This window comes from Anopheles nili, chromosome 3 (genome assembly GCF_943737925.1).
Source record: "Anopheles nili chromosome 3, idAnoNiliSN_F5_01, whole genome shotgun sequence".
In the NCBI taxonomy this organism is placed as follows: Eukaryota; Metazoa; Arthropoda; class Insecta; order Diptera; family Culicidae; genus Anopheles; species Anopheles nili.
The window spans coordinates 68,957,690-68,972,155 of record NC_071292.1 but is presented as its reverse complement, the minus strand read 5'-3'; the positions used below and the strand labels follow the sequence as shown (position 1 = coordinate 68,972,155).

Genomic DNA, 14,466 nt, shown 5'->3' with positions numbered 1-14,466 from the left:
GCCGATTGCAGTATCCTTTCATTGAGAATTGGTTTGCGCGTTCATTCGTTTAACATGTGGTTATTACGACACTGGCGCATTGAATAATGACACAAAAATAAGAGCTCGCAACTCATAATAAAGGCATCTTGTATCCGATTCAACTTGTTGTTTCCAGAAGCTCCTACACGTTCTTTCTGTCGGCATATGCTCTTTCTGTTCTCAGCAATAGCTTCCTACGTAGCTAATCGATGGGGATTTGGCGCTAAACTCAGGCAGCGATACAGGCCTCCAGTACCACCAATTGTACATCACTAGAAGCATAGTATTATAGAAGAAAGCAAACATTTTGGAAATTATTTGGGACAAGTTTCCTCCAGCACTCCTTCAACACTTACAGCCGTAATACGGAGGCAACCGTACGGAAAGGGTTCGGCAGCGATGTCTGCATTCCTGTGTCGGTCGTAACAAGAACGTTCGGCTTCCGCTGCCCTGGATGACGAACATGTTGGCACACTCGGCGTCCGGGATGCTGTAGAGTGGAGCCTGTGGCGTGTCAATCAGTAGATACCGCTCCAGACTGACACCTGTGGCAGGAAGACGACCCGGTCTAGGGAATAATCGTCGCAATAGCCTTGCCGGCTCCATGCGATTGCAGCGCCATATGTTATGGCTCTCCGGTGGTGAGGTACCATGACTAGATTCCCCCAGGCCGCTGACATTAGCAAAAACACGAAACAGATCGTCCAGGTTACGAATGGCATCGTCCGTCGATTGAACCCGGTATGCGTCTTTGGTAAACACTGATCGATGCTGTTGCACCAGCGCCTGTAGGCTACCGATATCGACCAGATCTTTTTGAGTTTTGAATATGTACGGGTAATGAACAGCGCCAGCGGCGGCCAACGACGAGCGCGGCTCGTGGATTGCAGTAAAATCGAGAACGTTGGCTACATCCGCGCACGGATCACAGTTGAGGTTCTCGACCTGAAAATACGGATTGGTCAGCAAGCAACTCTCGTCGTAATACTCGGTCAAAGCTGGATAGGACGCGATGATGGGTACGGTGGCCTTTCGCCAGAAACGCATCCCTGGGTAGATGAAGCTCTGGATGTTGCGCAGCACAATGGTGGACACCTCGTGTTTATACGAAAATATCACAAATAGTGTCAGCAACAGAAAGATGAAGTTGATTATCTTTTTTTTGCGGTCGATCACCGTTTTCAACAGGGTGCGGCTCGTATGTTTGTCAAAGATGTAGTTGATAATGTTGTTGTTGTGGAAATAATGCCGGATAAGATAGTTGTTGAACTCGCTCTCACTGATTTGCCCGCGCTGGGCGGCCAGACGGCGGAGCCGGTTCAGGTTGTCCACGTATTTCCGTATGATTTCATTTTTATCCCGCAGTTCCCCAAAGTTCATGTCTAGCTCGTCGCCCATCAGGAGGAGGCAGGAGGCATACGCAGATACACGCAACACATGTACTCCCAGATATTCTTCACAAATTATTCCTGCTATGTAGCCCAAATTAAAACAATGCGATTACTCTTCCTAATTCAAGGAACCTTTTAATGGCATTGCCTTATCTTGCCACGATTCGAGGTAACAAGCAACGGCACCAATACTACCGACGAGGGGCAATTCCAGATCGTTGAGAGGTTCTATTATTTATAGCATTTGGACGTCATCTCAAAGCTATTTTTTTGTCTTGAATAGCACATTTAAAGGCTAGATGGATCGGTGTATTATTGCCGCTATATCGCCACTGAAGGAATTGAGAATTTTAGTAATTTGGTCGTTTTAATATTCTTCTTTTTCACTGCTAAAAAAGTAGTAACACGATCTATATTGATAATTAAAATTCCCAGAACGGGTGTATTTGGAGTGGACGTAAGAACGAATGACTACTGAGAGACATATCTCAAATACGGCAATATAACTTTTGTCTAATCAGTTTCTAAACTTGAGAAATTATTACAGTCTAAAATTGGAACAATTAACAACTTTGTTGCTAGTTTGGTAAACAATTTACAGGTTTGTTTTGAAAGCAATTAGATTTGACACAGCACCTGCCTTGAATGGCTCGCCGTTTTGCGCATGGTAGCTGCAATGTCTATAATTTTGAATAGACGAGTTCATTTCTAGAAGTTCATTTTCTAACCGATTACACGATAAAATCTTTCTGAGAAAGAGATATGTGAGCAGCAATAATCGTGTTAATATATATAAAAGAGATGCCAAAAGAGTAACTTTAGAAGGTAAGACAAAAAACTGCACCCTAAGGATAAATACTTCTAAGGATAAATGCTTCTGATTGATTCACATCAACTGATATATATTCATCAATATTTGTAAAACTACAACTTATACTACAGCCTTGTTGTCCAGAACTTGTTTCAATTTTCTCCAGCGTTGTTTCTTTTCTTTTACGGACACTTTTTTCAAGTCACTTCCATCGCATGTGCTAGCCAGAGTCTTTTTTTGAATACGTTTTACTTTTGGCTCTATTCCATGATCCTCAATAGTGGAATCATTGCGTGCATTAGACAAGTTTGCAAGATCATCCGATAGTTTTCGTTTCCTTTGTTTCATTTTTTTCAATTTTTTACCATTGGTTTCGATTGTGGTAACTTCATTTGTACCAGAAGCTGTTTCGGAATCAAAACCATCCGCTACTGTATCACTGCCAGGTTCGTAACCTTCTTTTACTATTTTTTTACAGCTGTTACTCTCGCCAGCTGCATCAATGTTGGTAGATGTATTTGAACTTACGGCAACAGGAATATCCCCTGGTTTTACTGGCTTATATTTTTGTCGTTCTTTTTTCGCTTGCTCTAATGCTCTGATTTCTATTGCCTCATTTGTCCAGCTTTTAGGTAGATATTTGAGGGACTTGATTATTTCAGTAGAATATGCAATATCTACCTGATTTTTTAGCTTAGTGAGAAGATTAACTTTTGTCTAAATGTATGAATTCATGAAAAAAATAATATTATTGTAATATATCATAATCGAATAAAAAATGCGGGTTCTTACCATACTGCCAATCGATATTCCGTTTCGAATTTTCTTCATTACTTCAGATTCTAGTTCCAATGCTTCTCGCAAATCATTGAGTGCACTGGAATATTTTGCTGCAAATTCTTCTTCGGTTGTTGATTTGATTTCTACCGTTTGGAGCTCTTGTTTGTTGGCTTCTTTTAAAAGGGTCTGTAAAATCAAATAAAATCAGTTATCGTAAATTGTATTTATCCAATAGCAACAGTAGAAAGTCATTCATTATTACGTTAAACTTTTTTTTTTCGTTTTCCAATAGCATCGTGATGGATGTTCCGCGATTTCCAGCACGTGCCGTACGGCCGATACGATGAATATAGGTATCAATATGCCTAGGCATATCGTAAGAAATGACTACCTCAATATTTTCGATATCGATACCACGGGCAAGCGCATCTGTACAGATAATTCCGTTTACTTTGCCCATACTAAATCGGCTTAGCACGTTTTGTCGTTCGGCAGGGCTCAGCGATGAGGACCATTCCTCAATAATTATATCCGTACCGAACAGCCGCTGCAAAACAAACGAAAGTCTATGCGAGGCGTCGATTCCGTTCGTGAAGACGAGAAATTTTCGATAATCATTCTCACGAATAAGAGCATATAGCGTGAGCGGTTTGGCTCGGGGATGCGTCACGCAAACAAGTTCCTTCAACTCCAGTGGTGTCGTATATTGGCCGGCGAATTTTCCTCGCTGCTGCTCGAGTTGTTCCACATGTTGCGCTTGGTTCGTTATTTCCAGAGTATCGTTAACGGTTGTAAACAGTTTGGGATGAAACAGTTTGAGCGCCTTTAGTTTTTCTGTGTCTCGTTTAAATGTGGCAGAAAAGAGTAACTTGTGTGGCTGACGGTCCTTATCGAAAAGCTCGCTTTGAGAAAACAGATCGGTGGTTCGGCCTAACAAATACTCGTCCGATTCCTGTTTAACGTGTTTGTCAAGATTATAGAGCCAATCGTTCTGAATTTGGTTCATTACTTGATCAGCTTCATCAACAATTAGAAATCGGAGCTGACTCAAGGTAAATCCTTTGGTAGAATGCAAGTGTTCGACCAGTCGACCTGCTGTAGTAATTACTATGTCTACTTTAGGTATGTATTCTCCGTTGCAGTATTTCACAAGGTTTTTCTGCTCGCTTTCAAACAACAAACGCCTTGACAGAACAACTGGACAAATATTTGTTCCTATGCATAGTTTTCGAAAAACTGTATAAACCTGTTCTGCCAGCTCCTGGACAGGTAGAATCACCAATGCTCTCACTGCTGGCGCTATTCGTTTCAAAAGCAGCTGAACAATCGGAACTGCAAATGCAAGCGTTTTACCACTCCCGGTGGGCGACGAAATACACACATCTCTTGGCCAGAATGGAGAGGGTTTTTGATGAGCATCAATAATCCACGGAATAACTTTTTCCTGTACAGGAAACAGACGTTTGTATCCCATGCTTCTTAGATTGTTCTTAATGGTCTGGTCTAGATATCCTTGCTTCTTTACTGAAGCACCTTTCAAAGAAAGATCTCGTTCAATGATCGTAGGATGTGACAACCAAGGGGCTAAAACTTGGTCTGTTTTTTGGAGACGGTGTTGTTTTTCACCACCAAGCACAATAAAGTCCCCCAAAGTTTTACCACCAACGACACTTTTTTCCACCAATTTTGGAGTGACATCGCCTTGATCCAAACTTAATGTAGTTGAATTACTTCGTTCTTCCGCCGGATCGTCTGAATTTAGCTCTATAGGGGCATCAGTTGAAGCTTCCTCAATGGACAATTTGTGCGGTGATTCGATTAGAGTCACAATGCCATTTTGCGTTTTCAATGATTGATCAGTTATTTCAAAATTTTCAGTATAAGCTTGCACAGTTCTGAGCCGTTTTTTCTTTTCTTGGCGAGATTGCAACTGTTTCAATATCAATTCTTCCTGAGCCTTTTCGTCATTCTCGGTGAGCTTCGTTTCGTCATAGCTAAATGATAGCGTTTAAGAATATTTAACAAATTAGAATTATTCCAAAAACATCAAAATATTTATGTAAAACTACCGGATGACGGTAAATAACTCCATCATTGATAAACTTCTTTTGACACACAACTGTATTGTGCCGTCGTTTTGCAAGCACGTGTAATTATTTACATTCTAGTCGGTGTGTTCTAAATCCCAAAAATGACAACTGAATAGTGTGCTAAAATTTCAAAACACATTTGTAGTACACTTCATTTGTTTCTTTTGATATATGTACCTGATAGTTTTAAAACTTATATATGTTGAATTGTTTCATGTTATACCTTAAAAACTATCTCTCACATTTAAGTTATTCTATTCTAGTCATACTAAATCTCTTTATCTGTTATACCTTTAGTGCGACGTTTGGTGTAATACGGGCGTGGTGTAAACAAAACAGTTCAACAGCTTCTCCACCGACGTATGACATTACCAGCCGATATGTGCAAAATTGAGGTTAGAGTGAAAAAATCACTTGTGAAAAGTGCGGATCTGGTTGCACAGTTCTTTGAAGAGCAAAATTAATACTTACGATCTACTTTTTTCTGGCATTGAAAGATAGATAACATCCCGATTTGAGGCATTTTTCAAGTTTAGATTGCTAGTTGTTTTACAAAACCGCTTAAAGTACAGAGTAGGCCGTAAATTCTCTTGCTGGAATTGATTCACGGCCGCCTTCACAGCAAAATACTCTTCTGCAGGGCGAGGATAATAGTCAGCACGCACAAAATGGAACAAATAATTAAAAATCTCTTAGTCGCCGACAACGATCTAATACGGCAAGTGAGTATAAGATTGTGCTTTTTCAATAATATTTAAAATACATTTCCCTTGGACACGTTTCCGAACAAACGTGTTCTGCTTGTATCTTCCTTGCTGGTAGAATTCTATTCGTATACAGTTAATTGCTAGTGTTTTAATTTATTGTTACTATGATATTTTTTGTCCGATTATTCGTCTTATGTACATAGAAATTGATAGTCCTGAATTTTGAATGGTTTGTGGTTTTAATTTATAAATGTTTTTTTTCTTTTCTCAAGGCTTCGGAAGACTTAAAAGCAGCTCTCGGAAAGCCGGAAACAGTTCCCCAATTATGTGAGATCTGCGTTTCAAACAACGATGCCCAAGTGCGACAATACGCAGCGATGTTGTTGAAAAAACACCTGGGGAAGTTGCGTACATGGCGAGAAGTGCCGGTCGAAACGCAAGACATAATCAAGAAAGGTATGCTGGAAGCAATCGGGAATGAATCGGAAAAATCTGTTCGTAATGCTATTACCGGCTTCGTTGCGGTGTTAGTCAGACACGAAGCTGAAAAGCAAGACGGATGGATGAGCGAAGTCTTGAAGTTTATGTATGATAACACTACCTCGAGCGATCCAAAACTGAGCGAACTTGGATCGTCCATGTTCGCCACGCTGGCCGATTACGCGTCAGATCAGTTCATGCCTCATATCGAAATGGTTTGCCAGCTATTTTCCGGGGCTCTTATAACGACGGAGGCGAACGGAGATATGGCCACCCCGGTGATTTATAACATTCTTCTTGGAATGTCGCGTTTGGTACCTTGTATTGCTGGCCGGCAAGATTTGGAGCAAACCTATAGAGATTCGATTCCCTACGTACTAAAGGCACTGAGCGCTTTCGCCGAACATGATCCAGATAAGTTTACACAGGCGTTTGATATTTTGGAAAATCTTGTTGATGGATCCTCGCGCACGCTATCGCCCCACATGAACCTTTTGATCGACTTTTGTCTGCAGTTGGCGAGCAACAGCCAGCTAGAAGATTCGGTGCGCGTTAAAACACTCACCTTCATCGGTTGGTTGGTGCGTCAGAAGAAGAAAATGATCATCAAGCAAAAACTTGTAGAACCCATCGTCGTGGCATTATTTGCATTGATGAGCGTTGCGCCCGAAGTTGAAGATGAGGATGAAGAATACTTTGGTAGTAACGAAGTTTCGACTCCTAGCACTTGCGCCACTCAGTCTCTGGACGTTATGGCGCTACACATTCCTCCGAAACAGCTTTTCCCTCCACTGATGGCTCTGCTTGAGCCAGCTTTGGCAGGTGATAATCCGTTGGCCAAAAAAGCTGCATATCTCTCGATCGCCGTTATTGCAGAAGGCTGCTCCGAACACATATGCAGTAAATATTTGCGTGTTCTAGTAGACGTAATCAAACGTGGCATTACTGACCCAAATGTTATGATCCGTAACGCGGCGCTGTTCGCGCTCGGACAGTTCTCCGAACATCTGCAACCGGAAATTTCGCAGCATGCCGACGAAATTTTACCGATTCTGTTCGAGTTTCTGCAGCAGTTGTGCCTTCAAATTCGTTCCGGTGGCAAGGAACCGCCGCATATCGATCGTGTCTTCTACGCTCTCGAAACAACGTGCGAAAACCTCGAAGAGCAGGTAACACCATATCTGCCCATGCTTATGGACCGTTTGTTCGAGTCACTAGATACTCGGAACAGCGTTCACCTGCGAGAGCTTTCTTTGACAACGATCGCCGCGACAGCGAATGCGGCCAAGGAGCACATGTTGCCATATTTTGCTCGCTTAATAGACTGCCTAAAAGTATACCTGGTTAAGTCAGATGATGAAGATATTTGCAGCTTGCGACCGCAGGCAATCGATACGTTTGCTGCGCTTGTACGTACTATCGGCAAAGACAATTTCCTACCGTTGGCTGTGGACACCCTGAACTTGGGTTTGACGATGCTTGATGAATCGAACGATCCGGATCTGCGCAGAAGTTGCTACAATCTATTCGCTTCCATGGCGTCTTCGGTAAAAGAAGACATGGCCGGTTCACTGAACAAAATTGTCGAAGCTATGCTCGAGAGCGTGCGCAGTTCCGAAGGAATCGTTCCGACGTTCAAGGATGCATCTGGAGATGATTTGGCTATTTTACCTAACGGTTTGTCGACGAATGGTGGCGGTGATGGGGACGATGAGGATGAGGAGTTCGACATTGAAAACTCAGTTGACGACGAGGAAGATGATGATGATGAAATTGCTGGCTACAGCGTCGAGAACGCATACATGGATGAAAAAGAGGAAGCTATCCTGGCATTGATGGAGTTTGCCGAACACACGGGCCCCGCTTTTGCGCCATTCATTCAGACTGCTTTTGAAGAGATCTACAAACTGTTGAATCACCCGAACGAGGATATTCGCAAGGCATCGATCGATGCAGTAAAGCAGTTCGTAGTCGCTCTGCACCAAATGGGAAATACGGATGGTGTTAATCAGACGATACTTATTTTGGTACCAAAGTTGAGTGAAATTATTCGAACGGATGAGGAGCGCACGGTGGTAATGTCAGCGCTGGATGGCTTTAGTGATATCCTGGATGAAGTGGGGGCAGCAACGTTCCAGGCAGATGGCCAAAAGGATGCCGTGTTCAATTGTATAGTAGACGTGCTGAACAGTAAAATCGCCTGCCAGTTTGATGAACCGGTGGACGAAGAGCAAGAGGAAAGCGAATACGATGAGGCCATCCTTGAGTCGGCAGGAGACATATTGCCAAAGTTTGGCCGTGCTCTTCCTGCCGAAGAATTTGCCGTCTACTTTGGCCGCGTGTGGCCATATTTCATTCAAAAAATAGTAAGTACGACATAACTGTGAAATTGTTGTTAATGTTTTCAATGACGTTACTTTTGTTTGCACTGCAGGAAAAATCGAAACAGAAAGATGAGACGACTGACTCGCAACGTGCCTTTGCGATCGGCGTGCTGGCGGAATGTTTTGAAGGATTGAAAGAATACACACGAAACTGGATCGATTCGTTGTTGCCCATTTTCTTGTCTTGCGTTCAAGATCGTAACAACGAGGTGCGCAGCAACACGGTGTATGGCCTGGGAGAGATGGTATTGCATGGGAATGATTGCACCTTTGGGTAAGTATTCTAGGATCAGATTGAAAGACACTTTTTCGGTAGATTGATTATTAGTTCACTTGGTTTTTCTTCTTTTGAAATGATGTCATAAGCGTTGTGCGGTCCAGGCCTGGCTTCTTGAAATTTTCTATGTTCTGATATCTTCACGTAGCTGAATAGTCAGTACAGCGGTTCAGTAGAATTTTGAATCCGAAACCGTCGTGTATTTGTACTGGATGGCAACGCTTTCGACTAACCCCTAAAGGATTAATCGAGTCCCACGTCATTATTCTACCCAAAATTTCAACCATATCATCAATACAAAAGTCTCTTTGTTTTACTCTGAATCATATCCTTTAGTCATTACCCACAAATTATGGCTTCCCTCTCGCAACTTGTGTCCAAAGAACAGCATGCTGGGACATTGGATAATCTATGCGGCGCCTTGGCGCGACTCATAACCACCAACTGCAGTTTGGTTCCATTAAAAGGCGTAGGTATCAAAATTCTCATGTATTGGTTTCTTAAATACGACACAGTTGTTACTATTATATATTTTTTGTATCTTCTAGGTTCTCCCCGTCTTTGTGGAATATCTACCGTTGCGCGAGGATTTTACCGAAAATCTAGCTGTTTTTCGGTGCCTTGATCTGCTCTATCGGCAAGGTGATGAAAATCTAATTCCGCTGCTGAGCCGCGTGCTAGTCGTAGGTTTGCAGGTGTTATACAAGAAGGAACATACTTCTGACGGTAAGTGCTTATGCTGCATTATGCATAACAATGAGATATCGCAAATGCAATCCATTGTTGTAAGGGTTTTATTTTCAATGTTCTGATAATATTTCACCCTTCTCTTTTTATTTCTCGGACTTATACACCCAGAGAGTCGCGAGCTGGTATTCAATTTAGTGAAGCAGATAAGCAAAGACTTTCCGGATAAGTTTACCGAAGTGATTCGCAGTGATGCCGAAATTGCAAATTTCGTCCAAACACTCATGCTACAGTAGAAATCAGCGAAGCCGCATTTCATGCGCAAATTGTTCATAACATACATCAATCCATATCTGCTTCATAGTACGTGTATGAAACGAGATGGTAGCAAGTAAAGGAGAATTAGATGCAACAATGAATTAGAGTCACTTAAAAAACTGTGGATATTTTAGGAAAAAAGAAGAGAAATAGTACGTTCTCTACAATGCTCTGAATAGAGTTCAATTGAAAAGTATCTACGCCTATCAAAAAGAAAACTTATTTCAACGAGAGGAAAAACGTTGACGCAAAAATTAGGCTGCGTTTCAACACTACCGCTTAATTGCTGTGAAGAAGTCTTGTAAAGAAGCAAAACAGTCCGTCTATAGTTTACGATTGCGACACTCTTGCATCCAGACCACTAGTGGCTCTACTAGAAAAACGATTAATATTTTGAAATATGCTGTGTTCGATGGATCAATGTCCTCAAAATAGGTATTCCATTCGCTATTCTTTAAATCTGAATGTTGATTCTGATGTTGCATTTATCATATTGTTTTCCGTTTTTTTCTACACCTGGGTGTTGTATATTCCAAATTGGGGTACTGCTTTTATGTGTGCTTCGGTTTGAATAGTTTAGCATTGCTTAAGGTTTAAAGCTGACTTCATCTGAACAATTCGCGGTTTGGCACACCCATTATTCTCAGTCTTTCAGAATTTCCTTCCGAGAGTGTTTCGTCTGAAGTTCAAGCTCATAGAGTTTATGGTTATATTAACTCCTCCAATTTGCTTCCACACGCAAGGAGTAAAAAAATCTCTTCATTATATAAGTTAGTGCAGTTTTCGAAGTTCCTCAAAACGAAGTAAAAAGTTCATTTCAATGTACGTAATAGGAACGGGTGTTAAAATATTTGTTATGTGTGAATAATAACCGCATGGTTTTGTTTTCTTTTCTGATCGTAGAAACATAAGCGTTCCGATTGCATGTTCATGGAAGATGTCTTTCTTTTGTTTTACGCGCTATGTTCAAAGCACTAATATGATTATATACTAATCAATGAATTCGATTCATATTAATTATTCATAGATTTATTTTGTACGTGGTTCCATTTCATAATTTACAAAATAAATTCATCTATAAAACGATTTTTTTGTAAGCAATGCGGGAAAAGTGTAATTTAACTGAATAATAAGCCGTAGCATACGCGCTTATATGTTCATGATCAACTATACCTTTTTAAACAATACAGCATTTCAGTGATATTTTTTACTAAACATCATATAATTTACAGAACAATGCATATTGCCACAAGGGTTTGGTCAACCTGCTTGCAAATGAAATGAAAATTTATCAAAACTGCGCAAAAAAATCGCTAAGCACCTAAGTGATTTCGCAGTGCAATTGACTTTCTAACAGGATAACTGTTATTTCAAAAGCTTTGTTTTAATACAAATGGATGGTGCAGCTGCCATACTAATGGAAGTCGAAAAGTGTAAGCGTATCGTCCAGAAAGTCTGTACGAAATGTATGAGACGGTAATTGATCACTTTTTACTGTTCATTAAATCGATTTCTTTGTCATATGTAACAACAATTCGTAACCATCGTTTAAGTATACCGAATTTTTCTCAAAGCATCGTACCGGGAAGATCGTTTTGTTAATTTTAAAAGCTGAGACAATAACAAGTTTCGTGATGAAAAAAGGCCTATAATAAAAATTGCAGCGTGTTTCCGGAAAATATATATTCCAAGAGTGTTATTTGATTGTTCAAACAAAAGTTGCCGTTTATTTCTTCTCGCACATGGAGTTTGTATAACCGTTTTTTTATTTGAATGCTACTACTGTAATATGCAATGGTTTAAAACATCACAACTCGTATTAATTAGCAGTTCCCTGCGCTATGGATATATTCAATCATTATATCCTTATGCCAGCAAGAAACTTTCCCAAACGAGGAAAAAATGAAAAAAAATACTAACAAAACCACAAAATACAAACTATACAAAAATTACTATTGTTCTTCGTTTCTCTTTCCAAATCTTAAGGAGCCATTTGTGCTATTGTATTTTATACGAAAACAATTTCAGATTGTTCAAATTGACGCGTACTCTTTTGTGTATAAATAATAAAAAGTAACGTCTTATCTGGCAGCGCTATTTTTTACTCGTAGTTCTTCATTATCGTTTGCGGTTTTTGTAGCATGTTTGTTCTGTTTTCTTATCATACAGATACATGAAATTGTCATATAAAATGCATTGATTGCTAGCTGCTATGCATACGTGGAACTTTTCGCGCTACGCGCCACGCTTTGAGCGGAAGTTCCTGTAGCTGACGAATTTTACTGGTTCCCCATCGGTACCAAACAAGCCCGTACAAAAGGCAAACAAATATTTCTATATAATACCCATCAATAGCAATCGCACATTCGCCTCCGCCCCGAGTACATACCTGCCGACAGAGGAGAAAGGAAACAGAGATTAGAAAAAATCTTACCAAAAATCATCAATACGTCTTACATCTTTCAGCATCTCATCGGAACAGTCATTTTCGGAAGCGTTGGAACAATTTTTCCAGGTCAGATAATCAACCAACCATAGCACGACTGTCGTAGGCCAATTACCACCGAGGTTGCTCAGAGTGTTCAATAACGTCATGTAGGTGCCCCCGACGGCGGGATCGCTGATCCTGGCAAAGAACGCCATCACAGCGACAAACATGCTGTAGAGAGCTATCTGATAGAGACCGTAGTTGGTCAGCAAAAGTATGTAGTAGTAATACGGAACATGATGATCGCGAATGATGGTAGGAGTTAGCCACACAATTCCGGCTGCAGCAAGTGTGAGTCCTATCCGATATGGGATCGCCTTCAGGTAAATTTCCATTGGGCGCGTTCCGGCAGTATATTTGCTGATTGCCAACGGTAAAACGATTTGCAGCGGGACTAATGGAACCACTAAAAGCGCCAGCTTGTCCTTAGGTACGCCAGCGTCGATTAGCTTTAGAGAAGTGACAGCATCACAGGCGGCAAAACCCGCCTTAGCCGTTAACAGTATCACCACCAACGTTAGAATTGGTTTCATCTTAATAATATCCAGCAGAAGCCGATATGTTTGCTTTATGTCCAGCTCCAAGTGTTCCTCGTGGCCTCGGTCAAGGCTAGGCGACAGTTCACGTTTGCCAAAAGTTACTAGCGTCGTTGTCACGATAAAAATTAATCCCCAGAACCATAGATATCCAGACAGATTGACCATGCCTTGGGGTGCAGGTTCTGAGCGTAAATAGCTGTTGCAAAATTCTGCCGATTCCAGCGCCATAAAGGCAACATATCCGAGGAAATAACCCGCCGTCTGGCCTACACTGTTACACGTTGACGCATGTCCCACATTGCAGCGTTTGAGCATCGTCAAAGCCCAACCGTCAACAGCGATGTCTTGGGTAGCAGCCAAAAAGTTCAACATGAAAAATATGCCTGTCAGGAGAGGAATGTTGAGCGTGCTACTTTCGACAGTGGAATGACTATCGGGATCGTTGCTTTCTGTTCCAAGCCAGCGGTTAACGTGGAGTGATAGAATAAGCATAAATACTCCTATCAGATATTGAGTTGGAATAAGCCATGATTTTCGCCGACCAAACCGTTTCCAGAAAAGCGAGTCCACTATCGGCGCCCATAGTAATTTTAAGCTGAACGGCCAATGGGCAAAACTAAACTCGGCCTGAAAATAGAATAAATCGTTCAATGGTCTTATCAACGAATCGCAAGTGATTGTAGTTGGCGCATAATCAATCACGATAAGGTTGCTACGATAATTGTGCCACACGCGGTGGAATTGCCACTACGTGATTCAAATTTACCTGCTGCTTATAACTTGCACCTCGGTTCTGCAACAACATCGGTATCGCCGAAGCTAGCCCGATGGGAATGCCTTGCAGGAGATACAGAAAAAATAGTATGGCAATGTTGCCCCAATCTCCACGTAAATCGCTTTTGTCGTGCTTATCCTCCTCTTCGCTCAGCGGTAGGAGCATTTCGTGATCAGGGCGTTCATTTTTCTTCCGCCGGTTGCTCATTTTGTCTTACGTGTACTGTGCAATCCCACACTGATGAAAGTATTTTTAGGCTTTTAGATAAAATCCCAGAAACGTATTTACATTATTTGGTTTTGTTGTAGTGTTAGCCTAAACTGGACATTTGCCTGCTGATTGAAATTATTCACTTGCCGCCAGGTACACGTCACTACAAAATGTGGATCGGTTGTTGATTTTAGCCATACAAACGTACAATAACGTTCACCATTACATACCTGTTTCGGTGCGCAAGGTAATTGCATAAACAGCTGAATTTGCTTAAACTTTGCTACCTTCAACTAATTTGGAATGTAATGTAGCTTGGTAGAAAATGATTAGCATTATTTTGATTACATTACTATACATACGGAATGAAATTTCAATACAATGTTTCGGTTGCCAACGATAGTACGTGGAAAAATAGATTTGTTTATTGTCAGTTTGAAGTACCCATGACAAATGAAGCACGAATGACAACACCTGCGTAGCGTATTTTGTCATAACTTATTGAGCT

General features: G+C 41.2%; 4 protein-coding genes across 4 annotated transcripts; 1 reads left to right on the top strand and 3 right to left on the bottom strand.

The window, feature by feature from the left end:
- Positions 1-40: 40 nt before the first annotated feature.
- On the bottom strand, positions 41-1,419 carry LOC128726482 (uncharacterized). The gene is made up of 2 exons (XM_053820294.1): positions 378-1,419; positions 41-293 (listed from the first exon to the last, which is right to left on the bottom strand). Exons 1-2 carry the CDS (start codon positions 1,417-1,419, stop codon positions 202-204), a joined length of 1,134 nt encoding a protein of 377 aa, XP_053676269.1. The 3' UTR covers positions 41-201.
- A 924-nt stretch (positions 1,420-2,343) lies between these two features.
- LOC128724930 (uncharacterized) lies at positions 2,344-3,266 on the bottom strand. The gene is made up of 2 exons (XM_053818651.1): positions 3,016-3,266; positions 2,344-2,940 (listed from the first exon to the last, which is right to left on the bottom strand). Exons 1-2 carry the CDS (start codon positions 3,052-3,054, stop codon positions 2,344-2,346), a joined length of 636 nt encoding a protein of 211 aa, XP_053674626.1. The 5' UTR covers positions 3,055-3,266.
- Positions 3,267-5,761: 2,495 nt separating this feature from the next.
- On the top strand, positions 5,762-11,584 carry LOC128727487 (importin-4-like). The gene is made up of 6 exons (XM_053821406.1): positions 5,762-5,815; positions 6,073-8,646; positions 8,715-8,938; positions 9,278-9,410; positions 9,490-9,667; positions 9,800-11,584. The coding sequence occupies exons 1-6, from the start codon at positions 5,762-5,764 to the stop codon at positions 9,922-9,924; spliced, it is 3,288 nt and encodes a 1,095-aa protein (XP_053677381.1). The 3' UTR covers positions 9,925-11,584.
- Positions 11,585-11,720: 136 nt separating this feature from the next.
- On the bottom strand, positions 11,721-13,955 carry LOC128727488 (acetyl-coenzyme A transporter 1). The gene is made up of 3 exons (XM_053821407.1): positions 13,740-13,955; positions 12,404-13,600; positions 11,721-12,335 (listed from the first exon to the last, which is right to left on the bottom strand). Exons 1-3 carry the CDS (start codon positions 13,953-13,955, stop codon positions 12,150-12,152), a joined length of 1,599 nt encoding a protein of 532 aa, XP_053677382.1. The 3' UTR covers positions 11,721-12,149.
- Positions 13,956-14,466: the final 511 nt, after the last annotated feature.